The 17,243-nt window shown below is 28.6% G+C and overlaps 5 protein-coding genes across 8 annotated transcripts; 3 read left to right on the top strand and 2 right to left on the bottom strand.

Annotated features, from left to right (window-relative positions):
- Window positions 1-2,386: 2,386 nt before the first annotated feature.
- On the top strand, window positions 2,387-3,128 carry LOC122569405 (COP9 signalosome complex subunit 9). The gene is made up of 3 exons (XM_043730402.1): window positions 2,387-2,581; window positions 2,777-2,846; window positions 2,941-3,128. The coding sequence occupies exons 1-3, from the start codon at window positions 2,513-2,515 to the stop codon at window positions 2,976-2,978; spliced, it is 177 nt and encodes a 58-aa protein (XP_043586337.1). The 5' UTR covers window positions 2,387-2,512; the 3' UTR covers window positions 2,979-3,128.
- A 271-nt stretch (window positions 3,129-3,399) lies between these two features.
- Window positions 3,400-8,100, bottom strand: LOC122569374 (transcription factor Dp-1). The gene is made up of 11 exons (XM_043730307.1): window positions 7,663-8,100; window positions 6,857-6,975; window positions 6,664-6,730; window positions 5,771-5,868; window positions 5,493-5,662; window positions 5,166-5,328; window positions 4,731-5,092; window positions 4,566-4,648; window positions 4,409-4,492; window positions 4,070-4,336; window positions 3,400-3,995 (listed from the first exon to the last, which is right to left on the bottom strand). Exons 1-10 carry the CDS (start codon window positions 7,709-7,711, stop codon window positions 4,104-4,106), a joined length of 1,428 nt encoding a protein of 475 aa, XP_043586242.1. The 5' UTR covers window positions 7,712-8,100; the 3' UTR covers window positions 3,400-3,995; window positions 4,070-4,103.
- Window positions 8,101-8,946: 846 nt separating this feature from the next.
- Window positions 8,947-12,127, top strand: LOC122569376 (protein Mo25). 4 transcript variants are annotated; one of them, XM_043730352.1, is made up of 9 exons: window positions 8,947-9,233; window positions 9,727-9,930; window positions 10,176-10,288; window positions 10,351-10,518; window positions 10,669-10,787; window positions 10,874-11,042; window positions 11,121-11,285; window positions 11,445-11,549; window positions 11,629-12,127. In XM_043730352.1, the coding sequence occupies exons 3-9, from the start codon at window positions 10,196-10,198 to the stop codon at window positions 11,809-11,811; spliced, it is 1,002 nt and encodes a 333-aa protein (XP_043586287.1). In that variant the 5' UTR covers window positions 8,947-9,233; window positions 9,727-9,930; window positions 10,176-10,195; the 3' UTR covers window positions 11,812-12,127. The 4 variants fall into 4 exon arrangements, with proteins under 4 accessions (XP_043586287.1, XP_043586278.1, XP_043586267.1 ...); XM_043730332.1 differs by having other exon boundaries at window positions 8,948-9,233; window positions 10,176-10,297; XM_043730343.1 differs by lacking the exon at window positions 9,727-9,930.
- Window positions 12,128-12,262: 135 nt separating this feature from the next.
- LOC122569386 (palmitoyltransferase ZDHHC7) lies at window positions 12,263-15,222 on the top strand. The gene is made up of 4 exons (XM_043730367.1): window positions 12,263-12,972; window positions 13,263-13,544; window positions 13,846-14,004; window positions 14,251-15,222. The coding sequence occupies exons 1-4, from the start codon at window positions 12,860-12,862 to the stop codon at window positions 14,522-14,524; spliced, it is 828 nt and encodes a 275-aa protein (XP_043586302.1). The 5' UTR covers window positions 12,263-12,859; the 3' UTR covers window positions 14,525-15,222.
- Window positions 15,223-15,350: 128 nt separating this feature from the next.
- On the bottom strand, window positions 15,351-16,963 carry LOC122566285 (eukaryotic translation initiation factor 3 subunit K). The gene is made up of 4 exons (XM_043723348.1): window positions 16,765-16,963; window positions 16,300-16,519; window positions 15,838-16,057; window positions 15,351-15,541 (listed from the first exon to the last, which is right to left on the bottom strand). Exons 1-4 carry the CDS (start codon window positions 16,815-16,817, stop codon window positions 15,384-15,386), a joined length of 651 nt encoding a protein of 216 aa, XP_043579283.1. The 5' UTR covers window positions 16,818-16,963; the 3' UTR covers window positions 15,351-15,383.
- Between the last annotated feature and the right edge of the window lie 280 nt (window positions 16,964-17,243).

The raw sequence follows: 17,243 nt of genomic DNA, 5'->3' as shown, positions 1-17,243 counted from the left end.
AAGTTCTACATAGAATGCAAATACGTTTTTTACACAGTAGTATAGTTTATAATGCGATAGTTAATTCGTTTTCGCTCTTTCTGGTTTTTACGTTTTTACTTTGACATCGAACAATCTCATTTTTTAACTCATTTCCAGGGAACATGAATTTCCCTTTTAAGGATAACTGCGTAATTTTACGATGATAAATAAGCATCCACTCTTATGGATGTTCATTAAAAAAAGAGGACTATATGAGAAATAGTAATCAAAAATAATCGTCCATATCCATATTGGAATTCGTTATACATTAAAAAATGTTTGTCCTCGTTGGACTTTCGCCGTATGTGCCAGCGATAGAGGGACAATTTTCTTTCTTATGCGGAAACAAATACAAATTTTGTTTCCTTCTTCATTCTGTGACGATGATAAAACGTAACTTCTTCGCTCGGAATCCGGGGTACGGAATTTCTCTGCGCGGACCGATGTATTTGACCCTAGATCCAGTCAATCAAATTCCCATATGTCCGCTTTTCTGTACTTATTACTTTTTTTAATTGCAACAATTATTTTTATTCAACTACGATGTGAAGTCGTACTAAAATCGAGTGTCGTATGCTATTTTTCGGAATACATAACGATTTTCATAGAAAAAAATTAGTATTGTCAAACGATAGTTTTGTCTATATTTTCTACTTTTTAATATTGTTTTACATGCGTACAGAGTGTCCCTTTAGAAGTACCGTATCCATGTATAAGAGATTCCTGAGCTAACAGTACTATAATTACATGTTTCTCCAATATTTTTCTTTTGTTCTTTTTAAATTATTGACGATCAATGTTGAAAAATATAAGAGCTCTAATGTATCGTACTTTCACGATATTGTACCTCTGTACGAATATTTTGTACGATTTTTGATACAATTTTGTACGACTAAATGAAATGTCTGTAAAAGAATTAACAAAAAAAGGAAAGGGATAAAACAAAACGTTATTTAAACGTTTTTAAATAATTCGTGACTCATGTGTCACTTTTAAATATTGTTGCTTACTATTTATCAATTTTAAGAACGATTTCATTTAATGAAATCATATGTGAATTGTGATCTATGAAAACGTGCAAATGAAATGTTTTATAAATGTTTTCTTTTTTTTTTTTTCTTGTTGTAACAATATTCATTTTGAACGACAACTTTTTATGACTCATAAAAAGAGTGGTCTAATCAGCATTTTTTTTTATAAGTCAAAATAAACTATATGTAAAATGACGGTGCAATATGCTACAAATACCTATACTTTATTATATTCGACTATCTCTTTTTCTTGCTCTTGTATGATTCTCAAAGCCGTAGAAACATTTAAAATTATGTTACTTTAGCTCAAGAATCTCCTCATTTAGAAAATGTTGTACAATATTTTATTCTGTATATTTATACAAACAATATGGGGTACAAAAGAATCATTGTAGATCGTTCTAATAAATCAAAGCTATCACGAAGATTATCTCGCTCAAAGATGACAATTTTTTGTTTTCAAGTTTTGATATGTATATTTTTTGTTATCTGTATGATTGATTTTACATAGAATATAGAGAGTTACAGTTAAATGCAATTGAATATGCGGACTCAACGAAAGAGAAGTTTAACTTTAATCAACTTGTAAATAAAATATAATCCCAACTAAAATCAGAAGAATTCCAATCGTGATTTTAATCGTGATTTTAGTAAAATATAATAATCGAGTCGGCTGGTTCTAGGGTCGAACGAGATGTTAATATTAAATTATATAGTCTCCTGAATTCTGAGACGAAGAATAACGTTATACGCCGTTGGACGCCGGAGAAAAAATTCGTCGGCGCTAAGCGGAGCCTTAGAGGAGCCTATTACGTTGTACAGAGAAAAAGCAAGCCAAGCAGAATTGTTTAATTTCGAATCGTTTCTTGCTTATGCTAAGCATAGAAAGAAAATTAAAGAAGCTGATGAATTTTGTTATAATTTGTTGCACGTGTCTGCATGTAAAAATAGAAAGTGTAGACACTTACAACGATTCAAAAACACATACGTGCATATATAAATATATAAATAGTTTTATTATATTGCAAAATGAAATAATACAATATTTAGCTACTGTATATAGTGTAAAAGAAAAGCTGATCTTGTAAGATACGGATTAAGGTGTTTTAATGTGCACATAGCCGCGTCATTGTCAATGATGAGTATATTATTACGATTAATAATAATTACAGTTTTTTAAAAAAAAAGAGGTAGATATCGTTGAATACCATTTTGTTTAATCCTTATTTTTTTTATGAAAATATCCATTAGAATTTTAAAAAGTAATTTAAAATACATACCTACCTGGTTGTGTAGCTTTGTCAATTTTCTCGAGAGGGCGCTGATACAAGATTTCAAATTCTTTGAATAACATATTATTGTTACGTGGTAGCTTGTTGTTATTAATTGTACATATATCCAGCCATAATAGCCTTGCAAAAAATTTACACAGTCCTTGTTTAATTCGCATTTGTAATAAAATGAAACCTACCCTTGTAGCAGATGAGATGTTTCCAGAAGGTGCTGGATCTTACATCGAATTAGAAGAGGTACGTATCGGTTTAATAAGGTTATGTTTACATTGAAACATTAATTTTTTATAAGTAAATGATGAGCTAAACACCGTTTTTTTCTCCAAATTATATATATTGATAATTTTCGAAAAGTTTGTAAATGATTGTTCTGAAGGAAATAATAAACCAATACGAATATTGATAATCATGAATTTATTAAAATTATTTTAGGTTGGAGGTAGTCGTTTATTGGTTGACTTAACTGCAAGTGAAAAAGCAGTACACGCGGATTTTTTCAATGGTAAATAAAGATAATATTTTCATTCAAAATTAATTAATGCTGATAGCATAACAAATACTACTGATATCTTATCAGTAATAATGCTTTCTTTCAGATTTTGATGATCTATATGACGATGATGATCTTGAATAAAAATGTATAATTTTGATAATAGCAATAGTAAGAGTAATTATAATGAAAAAGAAAAGCAACTTATAAAGCATTCTGTAAATATTTGATTTAAAATGTTTTGTGATACATAGTAAAAATTGAAGTAAAAAACATGGAACAGATTTGCTTTTATGACTACTTGTAGTAAATCTATTTTCATCTTTTATTTGAACTGATTCAGATAACAGTAACAAATGTTGAATTTATATAATACATATATATGATCGTTATAAATAACTATAAAAACTGAAATTAAAATAATTATTCTTAATATTATATATTTATAAATTATATTCTGTTATATCAATTTATAATCAAAGTTTTAAACAAGCAAATATATGTCTATTAGATGGAAAAGCAATTAAACACATACAGGTAGAGAAAATTGATATACACAGTGCAATAACATTATTACAATTTATTATTTTTAGTTCGAAATTGAATCAGACGTGTGCCCTTGTTCAGAATACCATTTATCTCGGCATATTAGCTTGGGCGATATTAATTGTAAACGTGCCATAAGAAAATGAGTACTGGTCATAATGTCTCGTACACATTAATATCGATATCATTGTAAAGATTATAATTTACAATACATAGATGCTAGTCATATAAACCTGTTAAGATGATGCACAATTAAAATAGCACCCCGGGTTTCAGTCGCGCCGCATAATCATGGATCCTGTCGATCGTCATGCATCGAGAGTCTCCTTTTTTCAGACGAGACGTTCTGAAGCTTTTGTGTTTTATGCCTACACGATTTGTTTCTTGTTTTTTTTTGTGTGTTTCTCCTTGGCCCCAATCGACATTTAATTCACTTTTTGACCATCCTCATTTTTCATTAACAGACTTTTATTAACGGTGACAACGAGGTTCCATATTTAAGAGACCCCCGACTACCGTCACTCGTTTGCATCCTGATTGCGCACAAGAATGACATTTTTAAGAGCGATATCGATGACGACCATGTCGAGTACGCTGCTAACAGTGACGAGTATCCTGTAAAATATAAATTTTACACTATTTGTATATTAAAAAGATTTCTTTAATTCTATATATTATGAATTACTCACCCTGAGTCCAGCCCCGAGAAAATCGTTCGGAGTGCTAGTTAACTTCGAGATCACTATCGGCTTGGTCATCTTGATCACTTTCCTCTTCTTCATCTTCCTCCTCGGAATAATACTGCGAGGGTGGCGATAGAACATCCTCTGAAAGTGAAGTATGAGAAGATGAAGGAGGTCGAGAGCCTTCCAATTTTGTGTCCAGATCTTCCATTGAGGTACTTGGTCCAGGAATGGTCACTGGGATGAATTTTTCCAAATCACCAGATGCTAGTTCTAAAGTAAAGCATTGAAATATAAAATTCATATAACGATTTGAACAATTGTTTAATTATGAATCATACGTACGTTCCACGTATTTCTCCAGAGATTTTGGAACCATTAATTTGGCCTTCCGCAAATTTTCCTCTGTGCATTCACCCTTCTCTAAACCTGATCAAATATTATTTCTCTTTAATTAATCTGACTGATAGATTCAAAAAGAAATATAAAACAAATTGCTCACCGAAAGCTAAACCCATTTGCTTTAGAACTTCAATATCGTCGTGAATTTCGAACTTATCGTTAAAATTGAACAGGTACTCGGTTCTGTAACCAAAATGATTTGATATTATCAATTAAAATATAATATTGACAGTAATAAAAAAATCACTTGTTTCTATTATCATACTTGTCATTTGAAATGCTGCAATCTATGACAGTCTTTTTGCTAGTATTCACAATCAGGAATGGCAGCTGTATGGCAGAATTTGGTTTTGGTGGGCCACGCAGACTCTCATTGGCACGATTACGTTCCACCAAATTTTTAAAAGAGATATGCGAGAGGATCAATTGATGCAATTGTTGTGTTTTCGCTTTAATCCTCTCGATTTTCTTCTTTTTATCTTTTTCAAGTGCCAAACATTCCTGAAGAGAATTAGTTGGCAAACCTAACCACCTGATTTCTTTCTTCTCTTTTGAAATAATATTCATTGCCATTAAAACGTTCAAAGCATCATAAACACGTCTTCTAATATTTTTCTGATCATATTGCTATAAAACAAAAAATAATACGTTGTTCTTTATTTATATTACTTTAAATGAAGAGAAATGGCGAAAATCATACCTGATCTGTTAAAGAGTTTATATGAGCAGGATTAGTAAATTCTCCAACAAGTTCATCCGCAACCTCATTGTACGACGTCGTTCCCTTCTTTTTAACTTTCTCACAAACTTTCATTGAAAAATGACGTAATCCTTTACCTACTTTTTCCGTTTTTCTCCGTTTACTATCAAGAAGAAAATAAAACATTAATGATAAATATATGTTACTAAAAATTTGTCTTAAATATTTAAGTTCTTAATCATTAAGATTTACAAGTAATCTATAGAATGAAGGCAATAGTAAATACACGTATAAAAAAATATTCCATTAAAATAGATAAATCCTTACTCTGGTACAAAATCACCACCCTCAACATCTTGTCTTTTTCTAGAACCACTATGATCCAATATTGGACTAATATATGTTTTTCCATTTGCATCTTTCACAATTTGTTGATTACCAGATTGTTGTTGTTGTTGTTGTTGCTGCTGAGATACTATTGCCTGTTTTATATCACTCTGTAAAACAAAATAAACAAAACAATCAGTTCATATATTCCTATAACTTTTAATGAGTTTAGTATTAAAATTTTACCAACAGAGGTAATTATTTTGAATAAAGCATACCATTTGTGCAGATGTTAATTGAATAGTTTTGGTCAGTACAGGTTCACCAGCCTTGGTTGTTGCTAATTTTGTATTCTGTAATGGTATTGTAACCAACCCTAGAATAATTGCACACAAAAAATATTGTTTTAATATCCTTCATTTCAAAATTAAATGACAAGAAATTATATTACTGCATATACACGGCATCTCGTATAAACATTTTCACATAAATATATCTTGAAATATTGGTTATTCAAACAGATATTTCAAATTAATTTGTTTCAAAGAGGGCATCTAATGATGGACATAAATTTTATCTAATTACACCTCTGATTGCAAGATGGCTTTTATTTTTTAATATGAAACTATATATTTTCGTTCAATTAGGCATGTAGTTTATTACAAGACAAATTCATTTGAAGAATGCCCTTTGTTTAGAAACATAATGATGAATATAAATATTAATGTAAATTTGTATCATCTTTATGAACAAATCAGATTCACTCTGATAAGGAAATTTTGTTTTTATTCATAGAAAATAAATTTTTAATTTCCATAAACATCTTTGAATGACATTGAAAGATCAACATGTTATAGGTAAATGAATTCATTTTATAGTGAATTACATGCCTACCTAAATAAAAATATATAGACCTATTTAAAAAAACAAAGGTCACCTTGAAATCTTGAAAGTATGTTCAACTAAACAAAATTTATATTCCCTATAAGATATTTTTCTGGAAGTAGAGTAACTTATGTTTACAATATTTTTTTCAAATAAGCGATAATGTGACAAATAATTATGCAAAAAGGTTCAAATGTATAAAAAACTAATTTTTTAAATTTGTTAAGAAAAAATACACAAAGAGATGGATGACTAGATAAAAATAATTGTTGAAAAAGTTACTCACTTTGGCCAGGAGTTGAAGGACTCTGCAGACTGATAGTTCTAAGAACTTGTGCGTTAGATGACAAAACCTAAACATCAGAAATCACTGAATTCAATATTAAAATAAAAAACTGAATTATTCCTATATAAATATTATAATTAAAAAAAGGTTCAAATGGCAAATAAAATTATTATACATATATTGTTTATTATACCTGAGATTCTTGGCTCGGAGTCTTAAAGACTTTAAGGCCACCTGCATTTGTTGTACTGACGATACCACCCAATGCCTTATTAGCAGTACTCTGCACTACTTTTATTACTTGTGGATGACCTAAAATGATATTAAATATTCTATTACTATTTTGATAGTTAAACAAGTACAACATCAATATATGAATTTTTTTTTATTCAACAAGAAAATACATTTTTCATTGTATGACCAACTTTATAAGTGTACTATAATAACATCAAACAATATAAAGTCAATAGTAATTAATAAAAAATTTAAATATTTGATAAACATAAACATGAAAAATTATTGAACTAAACAAAGACTCTCCGAACTAATATACCTTAACTATGACTGTTAAAAACATACTGAACAGGATCTTCAAACTTGAATATAAGCATTGTGAAGTAAAAGTGACCTTTTTCGATTGAACAATCAAGACAAACAAGTAAGTACATTCCTAAACAATCTAAAGTCAAACAACTTAGAAGTAAATTGATTTTATCTGTTTAGTAATAGAAAAGAAAATAAAAACATCTTTCCATAAATTCAGTGCAGATAGTTTAGAAAGAAACAGAGTATAAGACAGACATGTATGTGAAAAAAGAAGAGTCAACATGAAATTGCAATTAACAAGAATCAAACGAAAAATAACAGAAACACGAGCATGAAACCGGGAACAAGACAACGATAGTGAAACTACGTGATTTTAAAGAAAATGAGAGAAAATCAAGGCATTATCACCGAAGCGAGGCATGCTGATAATTGGCGCGCACTCGGCATACTCACCGTTCGCGTCATGTATGAGAAAGTTCATCGTTTTGTTTTGTTGCGTCATCCTCGAGGTTAGAATTTCGTCCCGGCGTCACCGACGATCACGACGATCGACCGAATGCCGAGTGAAAATAAAAAGATCATAGGTACACTTGCTAATCTTGGCTCGGTCTATCACCAAAATGGCGACTATGATATAGAACCATTTGAGAACAGAATTCAACGATATACCGATCAAAGAACGTCTTATTGCACGCACAAAATTGAAAGCTAGCTGTTTCTTTATCGTACTAATGCGACCATTTTATGAAAACGCTCATTGGAAAAATATCACACACAACACAAATCTAGCTTCCGCGTGCACAGTACAGAATAGAGACGAGCTTGGCGGCATGACAAAGTTAAACAGCTGATTGGTTGCTTTCCCAGTCACGTGGCTCCTTCTGTTCCACGTTTATGGGCACTGTAATATCTGCAAGAAAAACCTGTTTCTAGTGTTACAAAGTGCCAAACACTATTATTGGGATTTTATTTTTCAGATTGGTAATACCCATTTGTCGGCTTTTATCCAATAAATAACTTATGTTGAACACAAACGCGTAGTAAATTAAAAAGGATGCGTAGTACATCTCAATTGACTTTACTATACATAGTAAATAGCGTAAAGATTAGTCCCATTCAAATATTTAATTCCATCAAATATGCTATTTTTTAAAAGAATTAAATATTTAAAAGTAATTATTACTTCCAAATAAAAGTTTCGTAATTTATTTACTTTATTATCGATTTTAAACACACATGAATTTTAAATTAAGATAGGTATTTAGAAGTACTTCTTATTTAAGATATATTTCAAATGAAGTGTAGTATTAAAATTTATGCACTGTTTCACTATAGTCTTATTTGTATAAAAAATAAGCGATAAAGTATATGAAATTTTCGCGCCACGATTCAATATATAATATATCATGTACAAAGTAATCCTAAGAATATTTCTAATGATTTTAATTAATTAAAACATAATTAATTAATAAAAAACATTCAGAATAGTTACGTAGTTCAAAATAACATCAAACGAGACATTTTTTGTGATTTCTCAGGTTAAATAATTTTCCAATACATCTCCTAAGAAAAAGTATGTAATTATACCTATAAGAAAATAGAATAAAAAATAGTTCATTTAAATAGCAAGATTACGTATTAATTAAGTGAATTGATGCGTGATTTTAATTTCGAAGCTTTCCAATTGGTTGAAACGAAAGTTTCTAGATAGTCAAGACCAATAATGTTTTTGCAGATTCGGCATTAGTCGCGAAAGAATTTTGATAAGAGACGTCACAGAATCGTGCAATTAGTCAAAAGTTTTCAAAGACAAATAATTCATTTGTAGCGTTCTTTAAAAGAAACTTTATCGCATTGCGTAGGTTCGGGATCTGTTATCAATAGAGTTGTCATAATAGAATAAATTGTGTTTTTAACACGAAATATTGAATTGAAAAGTAGTTGCCTTATATGTGTGCTTTTAAAAGAATCGTATAGAATACTTCGAACCGAGGCTGAGGGTTCGTTCAGGGTCTGACTGAATGGTAAGATTATTTTAAGGCTCGTGAGACAATTGAAACGCTCAGGTTAAACATTTATTATCTTCTTCAACAAACTCGCACCCTAACAAGTCGCAATTCGATTTCTTCTAGTTTCTTTAAATTGTTAAATTTTTATTTTATATCATTCATGTTTTTTATAAACATGTATAAATTTTATGTTGCTTTGTTGATTTCTTTCTTTTTTTTTACCTGAACCTTTCTGTCGTCATTGTATCGTTGATCGACTTGATACACGACCTCCATTTTTGTTGCAACTATTTCATTCGGCATATTTCTTGCAGTGTTTGTCGGTTCAATTATTTTTTTTAAATCACTTAACGAATTTTTAAATTTGACTTCGGCGAAAGTCAAAATTTTTAGGTTAATTCGAATGTGTACTTTCGAAATAAGAAAACAGACACAATTAATATTTATAATATCATGTTTGATGATAATAGGTCGTAGCCTGTAACAAATTTGACATTTACATCTATAGATATAACCTGAAGAAATATGTTTGGCGCAATTTATTGCAAATCTTGTAATATATGAACAAAATATTTAAGAAGAGTATATCCTACAAAAGACTCTTCGCATAAACATATATGAGGATATTATAAGTCTGGAATATGAAAAATACCATACATAGCCTCTTTTAATTCAAAATTTGGACCACTTACTATTGCAGCAATAAAATCACGTAATTTTTTAACCTAAATTTGATATAATTTTATTTTTACTTTCTTTTAATTTTATTTCATTATGTTTTTGTGCACAAAATATTAGAATGAATTTTCCAAATGGATTTTCTATGTTTGGAATTTACGTAATGGTTATGTACTATAGTAGTGCACATTATTTCATTGTATTAATTACAGTTTATATGAACTATTTACTAGAACAAGAGATCTAACAGTTGTTTATTGTTTCCATATATTCCGCAAGGTCTGTACATTGTGAAAAACATGCCTCTGTTCGGAAAGTCTCAAAAGAGTCCGGCGGAGGTGGTAAAAGCTCTTAAGGAAGCAGTAAATGCATTGGAGCGTGGTGATAAGAAGGTAGAAAAGGTATGTTGTGAGACTACATTTCGGTTTCTATGACGCAATACATTAATTTTTAGGCTCAAGAGGATGTCAGTAAAAATTTGGTACATATAAAAAATATGCTTTATGGAACAGCCGAAACAGAGCCTCAAGCAGATATTGTTGTTGCCCAATTGGCCCAAGAATTGTATAATAGTAATTTGTTGCTTCTACTTGTGCAAAATCTTAGTCGCATAGATTTTGAGGTAGGTTTAGATATATTTACAATATATCAAATTATAAATTGTGCAGCAATTTTTCAAACTTTTAATATTTTATTTATGATATACTATTTGTTTCTTTATTAATATACTTATATACTCATATATTTATTATGTTTTATAATATTTCATTAGGGAAAGAAGGATGTTGCTCAAGTGTTTAATAATATATTACGGAGACAAATTGGAACCAGATCTCCAACAGTAGAGTATATATGTACTAAACCGGAAATATTGTTTACTCTCATGTCTGGGTAAGTTCTGGTAAAGTACAATATTCATCTTCTACTTGTTAAATATAAATATGAAATATTTTAATTTATAAATGTAATAATTACAGATATGAGCACCAAGACATTGCTTTAAACTGTGGCACTATGTTAAGAGAATGTGCAAGATATGAGGCCTTGGCAAAAATCATGATCTATTCGGACGACTTTTACAATTTTTTCAGATACGTTGAAGTGTCAACATTCGACATAGCTTCCGACGCGTTTTCTACGTTCAAAGTAAGCGATGATAAGCGCATGATATATCGTACTTAAAGTAAAGAATACTCTTGGTGCATCCGGTACGTTGGTTTTTAGGAATTACTTACCAGGCATAAAATACTGAGCGCTGAGTTTTTAGAAATTAATTACGATAAAGTTTTCTCTCATTATCAAAGGTTATTGAATTCAGAAAACTATGTTACGCGACGACAAAGTTTGAAACTGCTAGGGGAACTCTTACTCGATAGACACAATTTTACCGTATGTATAATTATCAGTAGTTATAGAAAGCATATATATGTATACATGTATAGTGTACGTGTGTGTGTGTGCGCGCGCGCACGTGTGTGTATGCGTGCTTATATATATATGTATGTACCTTCTTAAGAGCATGTTAATTCGACAGTTCTTAAATTTCAGGTAATGACACGATATATTTCGAATCCTGATAATTTGAAATTAATGATGAATATGCTCAAAGAAAAATCACGTAATATTCAGTTTGAAGCGTTTCATGTTTTTAAGGTATATTTACGTAGTTTAGGATCATCATTATTATTTAGATTTAGAAAATAATCAGAAAAATTTGTTTGTAACTTTTTAGGTATTCGTGGCGAATCCAAATAAACCGAAACCAATCTTAGATATATTACTGCGTAATCAGGAAAAATTAATCGAATTCTTGACGCGCTTCCACACTGACCGTTCCGAAGACGAACAGTTCAATGATGAGAAGGCGTATCTTATTAAGCAGATTAAAGAACTTAAGTCTGTACATGAGAATTAAGTCCAAAATACAAGTTATTGCTACAGCTACCGTTAACTACTACTATTGAAGTCTATTCAACTGCTGTTGCTACTGTTACACCATCACAGTCACCGATGTAGCAATCTACCATTATTTTCTTCCTATCTTTCTGTCTTTTACTGTCCCTTTCTTTCACTTGTTATAGTTATCGTTAATCGATTCATAATGATTCGATTATTATTAATTATTATTATTAATTATTACTATTATTATTATTAATTATTATTATTATTATTATCGCTATTACTTTTATTTGCGAGTAGTTCTGTAAATAAAGTTTTCGTTTAATTATGCATTATTGTATATTTACACAAAGCGATTCTATGCCACGTTCATATATTTCCATTTAAATATCCACTTAAAGCAAATAACATTTGAAAAGAAAATATTCCTTCTTGAGGTTGATATCAATTTCTCAATGCAATTGTATTATTTGATGCTATCATAATTATGCTGCCTAATATTTATTAAATTACGAAATTTATATTATAAAATATTGTTCAAAAGCTAATATATATTTAATTTTTTTATTTAAAATTTGTAGGAATAAAGAAATTATGTATTTATTATTGAAACTTAATAATTGTTAGGTTATGTCCATCATGTTAAACAGCATTTCATTATTGAATATTACAATGTTAACAAAGAAATTAAAATATATTTTCAGTCAGGGGAAAAGATTATATTGGAGTAGTGGGGGACGTCACGTGGTATTTTATGACAGCAATATCATGGCGGTCAGTTTAGGCTAGTCAATAGTGATCAGTATTGGTCAGAAAATTTAATATTTGTGCTAACATTTTAACATTATTTAGTGAAATAAATCAACTGTTTGCCTATAAATACGTTCCGACTTGATGTTTTAGTGCAATTGTAGAATAAAAGACTTAAACTTAAATGGAATTAAGGAAGATTGAATTGAATTCGTATAATGTAAATTCAATGAAGAACGAAATTACATAAACTCGTTCTAAGTCTGTGACGATAGCTGATATATTTGCTAGCAAAGAGTATGGAATAAATAAAAATGTTTGTAAAAGACCCCTGTGGGATTGTGTGTATCATAATTACATATCTTGCTGTCTTCTATGCAGATTACGTCGTCGTACGTTGGGTTATCCTGCATAGTTTGCAAGACAGGTGCATTTAATAATATTCTATGTTTGTAAACCTATTTATTTGTAGTTCTATATTTATTTGTACGAAGTTGATTTTGCATAAATTTTATATCAATATGGATATGTGTATTTTAATCTTTTAATATACTTTTAATTTAACTTAATAAAATATTGCTCATGGAATGTTTCTTTTTCCACTTTATTACATTATTGCACTTTTCTTGTAATTAGAGATGCATCTTCAGGAAATGCACTTGCATTAATTATTTACTGATTTACAATTAATCTCATTTTGTATATTATTATGTACAGTTTGTGGGGTCCCTTTCATGTTGTGGCTTTCAACACTATTGTATTATTATTGATAATATCACATTTGAAAGCAGTCTGCAGTGATCCTGGTGTTGTGCCACTACTTCAAAGTCGTATGGACTTTTCTGACATTCATACAGATAATCCAGAAACAAAAATTGAATGTGATGAGAGAGACAGTTGGACTGTTTGTACTAGATGCGAAACATATAGACCTCCCAAAGCATGTCATTGTAGAATTTGTAAACGATGTGTTAGGCGAATGGATCATCATTGTCCATGGTATGCTATAACTTATAGGAATATAAAACATGTTTACAGTTGTAGAGTAGTAAAAAATATTAAATTCAATTAAAAATTATGCAATTTTTAGCGATTAATTATTGATCTTTGTTGTTATTTATTTTCAGTTGTAATTTTTATTTCTTAACTTTTAAATTTGATATTTTCTTAGTATTATTTTTTAGTATTTTTACCAAACATTCATTATAATAAGAATAATAATGCAGTAATAGCAAATTTATGATTTATATACTTCAATGATATTTTTTAACATTGAACTTAATTACAACGTTGCTCAAAGGATAAACAACTGTGTTGGAGAACAAAATCAAAAGTACTTTATTCAATTTTTGGTCTATGTTGGAATATTGGCCTTCTATGCACTAGGCTTGGTGATAACCTCATGGATTTTAGAATGTTCTCGGTGCAGTAATGACATAGCTGTCAAACAGAGTCGCATGTATGTGTGTTTCAAATATTTCACTATTGTTTGAAATAATAATTATATAATTACATTCTGACTTAAATTCAACTTCTAATAATAGAATAAGAGTATTTTGAGAGAAGATTAAATAATTAGTAATTTTTTCTTATATAATATTCAAATTTACATGTAAAGTTTATTCAAATCTAAAAATTATTTGAAGTACACACAGAAATATGTTGTCAGAAAAAAATGAAATTAATCAAGAAGTTTTTTCTGCAGCTTACACTGTGTTATATTGGTATTGGAATCAGCACTGTTTGGCATGTTTGTCATCGCAATGCTGGTAGACCAATTTCAAGGTATCCTCGGAGAAGAAAACATAATGGAACATATGCAGAATAATCATCATTATAAAAGAAACAGTTCACGTACTCTGGTTTTACTTTCTCAGGTTTGTGGCAAGAGCCATCCAATTCTATGGATGTTTCCTTGCCAAAACCCACCACGTTATACTTTCCGAAAAGATGCGTACCTGATAGATCATGAAGTTTAGATGAATACTTAATCACATATTGAGATGTAAATGCTCTTTTATGGCTTTGCTTGCCATAAATACTTTTCTATATGTTTAAGACAGTCTCCATTATTTAAATGCAATTTGCGAAAAAATAAGATATTACATTACAAAATTTAGGAGAAGAAAAAGGAAGACTTTCACATATTATATTTGTCTACTTCAAATACTTAAATATTATTAAAAACGTTTAATTATTTAAAATTAGAAAATTTACAGCATTCTAATATTTTTTAATAATTTTTAGTCTTTAATAAAGTTTTTTTTTAAATAATCTCATATTTAGTTAAAAATGTAGAAAAAGTAACACATAGGAAAGATGTTTGAAGGTTTAATTTTATACCAATTTTGTATCATTGCTGTTGAATTATTATTTAATTCCTCATTAAATTAGATCCGCTTATAGTTCAAGATAAACTCTTAAATTAATATATATTTTAGTATTTGTGAGTCATTCCATAAGATTAAATATGTCTAAATATACTTGCAAATTTAATACTCACATGATTGAATCAAGTGTTAGTAACTATATTGAATGTAATGTCAATGAATGAATTTCAACAAAATCTTGTAATACATATAATCAAACATTTTAGTATATCTTTTATAAAATTTTATGAATTCATATGCTTTACGAAATATTCCAGTTTATGCAAAATTCAGTACTAATTTTCAATTTTTTAAAAATATTAATGAAATTCATTTGTATTTAAATTGTGCAGAATGTATATTTTTTATATTTATATGTGTTATGAAATTATTATACATAAAAAAGTATTATACTATAAAATAAGTAAGAAATTTATTTTGTTCAAAAAATTTATTGAAGATATAACTTTTAAAGACAAGCAGCCATTAAACCAGCGACATTTTCAAAATCTATTTTTTCTGTAATATTCTTTGTTTTAATATTTTCATCCTGATTAGCTATAAAGATAATGGACTTGCTTTCTTCTTTCCATCCATATTTTTTTACCCAATGTTTTAATGTGGTATCTGAAATAAATTATTTTATTATTAAATTTGTATTCATACATATTTTTGGGTAGTATAATAATTTGTACTTAAAAAACAGATTTCTAAATTTGAATAAATGTTACATAATATTGATAAGTAAAACATATTAACAATATTAATTCAAGGAATTTAGCTTATAAATTCACGCTTTAATGGATTTATGTTGTTTAGAATAATTATTTTTTTTGATATAATATTTTTTAACAAAATATTCTGTTGTGAATATTTTCATAAATCTCTTATAAAATATTAAAAAAATGTAAAAAAAACATTACCATCAACTCCTCCAAGAAGTTGTGCTAAGAGATTTTTATCTATTGTTTGGAATGTAATTCCTACTACATGGCAAACAAATTTTCTTATAGAATCTTGAAATCCCACAATCCTATCACAAAGATCGGACATAGAAAGAACTCTATCCCAAAAATGTTGGAAATTACATTGTTCTAAAATGTCTCCCAAATACATGATTTGATTAATAGGACTTTCTTGCATCTGTAAAAATAATTTTAAACTTATTGGTCAATTTATGCATTAATTATAAAAAGTAGATTAGCAACATATTTATGTAAAAAATGTAAATGAGAAATTATATATATTTTGTATGAAAAAATGTTTTATTATATATGTTATAAATGTGTTCTTGAATTAAGATCATGCTTAATTAATATATAAGTTATAAATCAAGATATTTTTGATGAAAATATAAGGATCAAGATGATAAATGAATAACTTACAATTCGTTCACTGAGAAGACATTTACAAAGTACGAAATCAGTATGAGGAAGATTTGTTAGAGCCTTCAACAGTATTTGGCAAGTAATATCCATGTTAAACCTGTGTGGATTTAATTGATATAGTTTCAAAACTGCTAAATTAGCTTCCAAGTCATATGCATTCTCTCTTGATTGTATTTCAACATATTTTTCTAGGGTTGCTAAATGATCTGGATTATATCTGAAATTTTTATAAAATATAAAAAATATATTTACAGTTATTTTATTTGCCATACATGCTTAATGTATATGATTGTAATATGTTCTTCATGATAACAATATAAATAAAATTTTTATGAGATCAAATAAATTAATAATTAAATATTGAAAGAAATATATTAAATTTCCATGTATTTTTTGTGTTATTGAAATAAATCATATATAAGATATGAATTAGATTACACTTTTGAGTAACGAATAATGCACCTTTCAATGCCTTTCAACATTCCAGCCACAGTTTGACGCATTGCTTCAGCCATTATAGTAAAAAGGATTATTTCCTTAATTGCTTATTATGAGTTAAATAGTATATTGCTCTTTAATCTAGAAAACAGATATTTTGTTAGGTTAGGAAACGTAATTCCAACTACACGATGAAAGTCTTCACAAGGTTGCCAAATTTGACAACATAAACTAATAATACCAACCTACATAAATGCTTTTAGAAAAGAAAATTTAAGTATCACCAGGTATCATCTGCTATCAGCTATTTTATTTTAATTTTGAACGCAAAATAGTATATATTAGTAATAACATACAATATATAATAGTAAAGTAATTTTGTTTGCAGGCAATAATAAAAGTGTCAATACATTTGTCTTATGCACATTAAATTAGAAACAAAATAACTATTCCCGAATTGTTAATAGATCATTCATCATTTATACGAAACTACCCATTTTATG

Source organism: Bombus pyrosoma, linkage group LG1 (genome assembly GCF_014825855.1).
Source record: "Bombus pyrosoma isolate SC7728 linkage group LG1, ASM1482585v1, whole genome shotgun sequence".
Lineage (NCBI taxonomy): Eukaryota > Metazoa > Arthropoda > Insecta > Hymenoptera > Apidae > Bombus > Bombus pyrosoma.
This window is presented reverse-complemented; position numbering and strand designations above follow the sequence as displayed.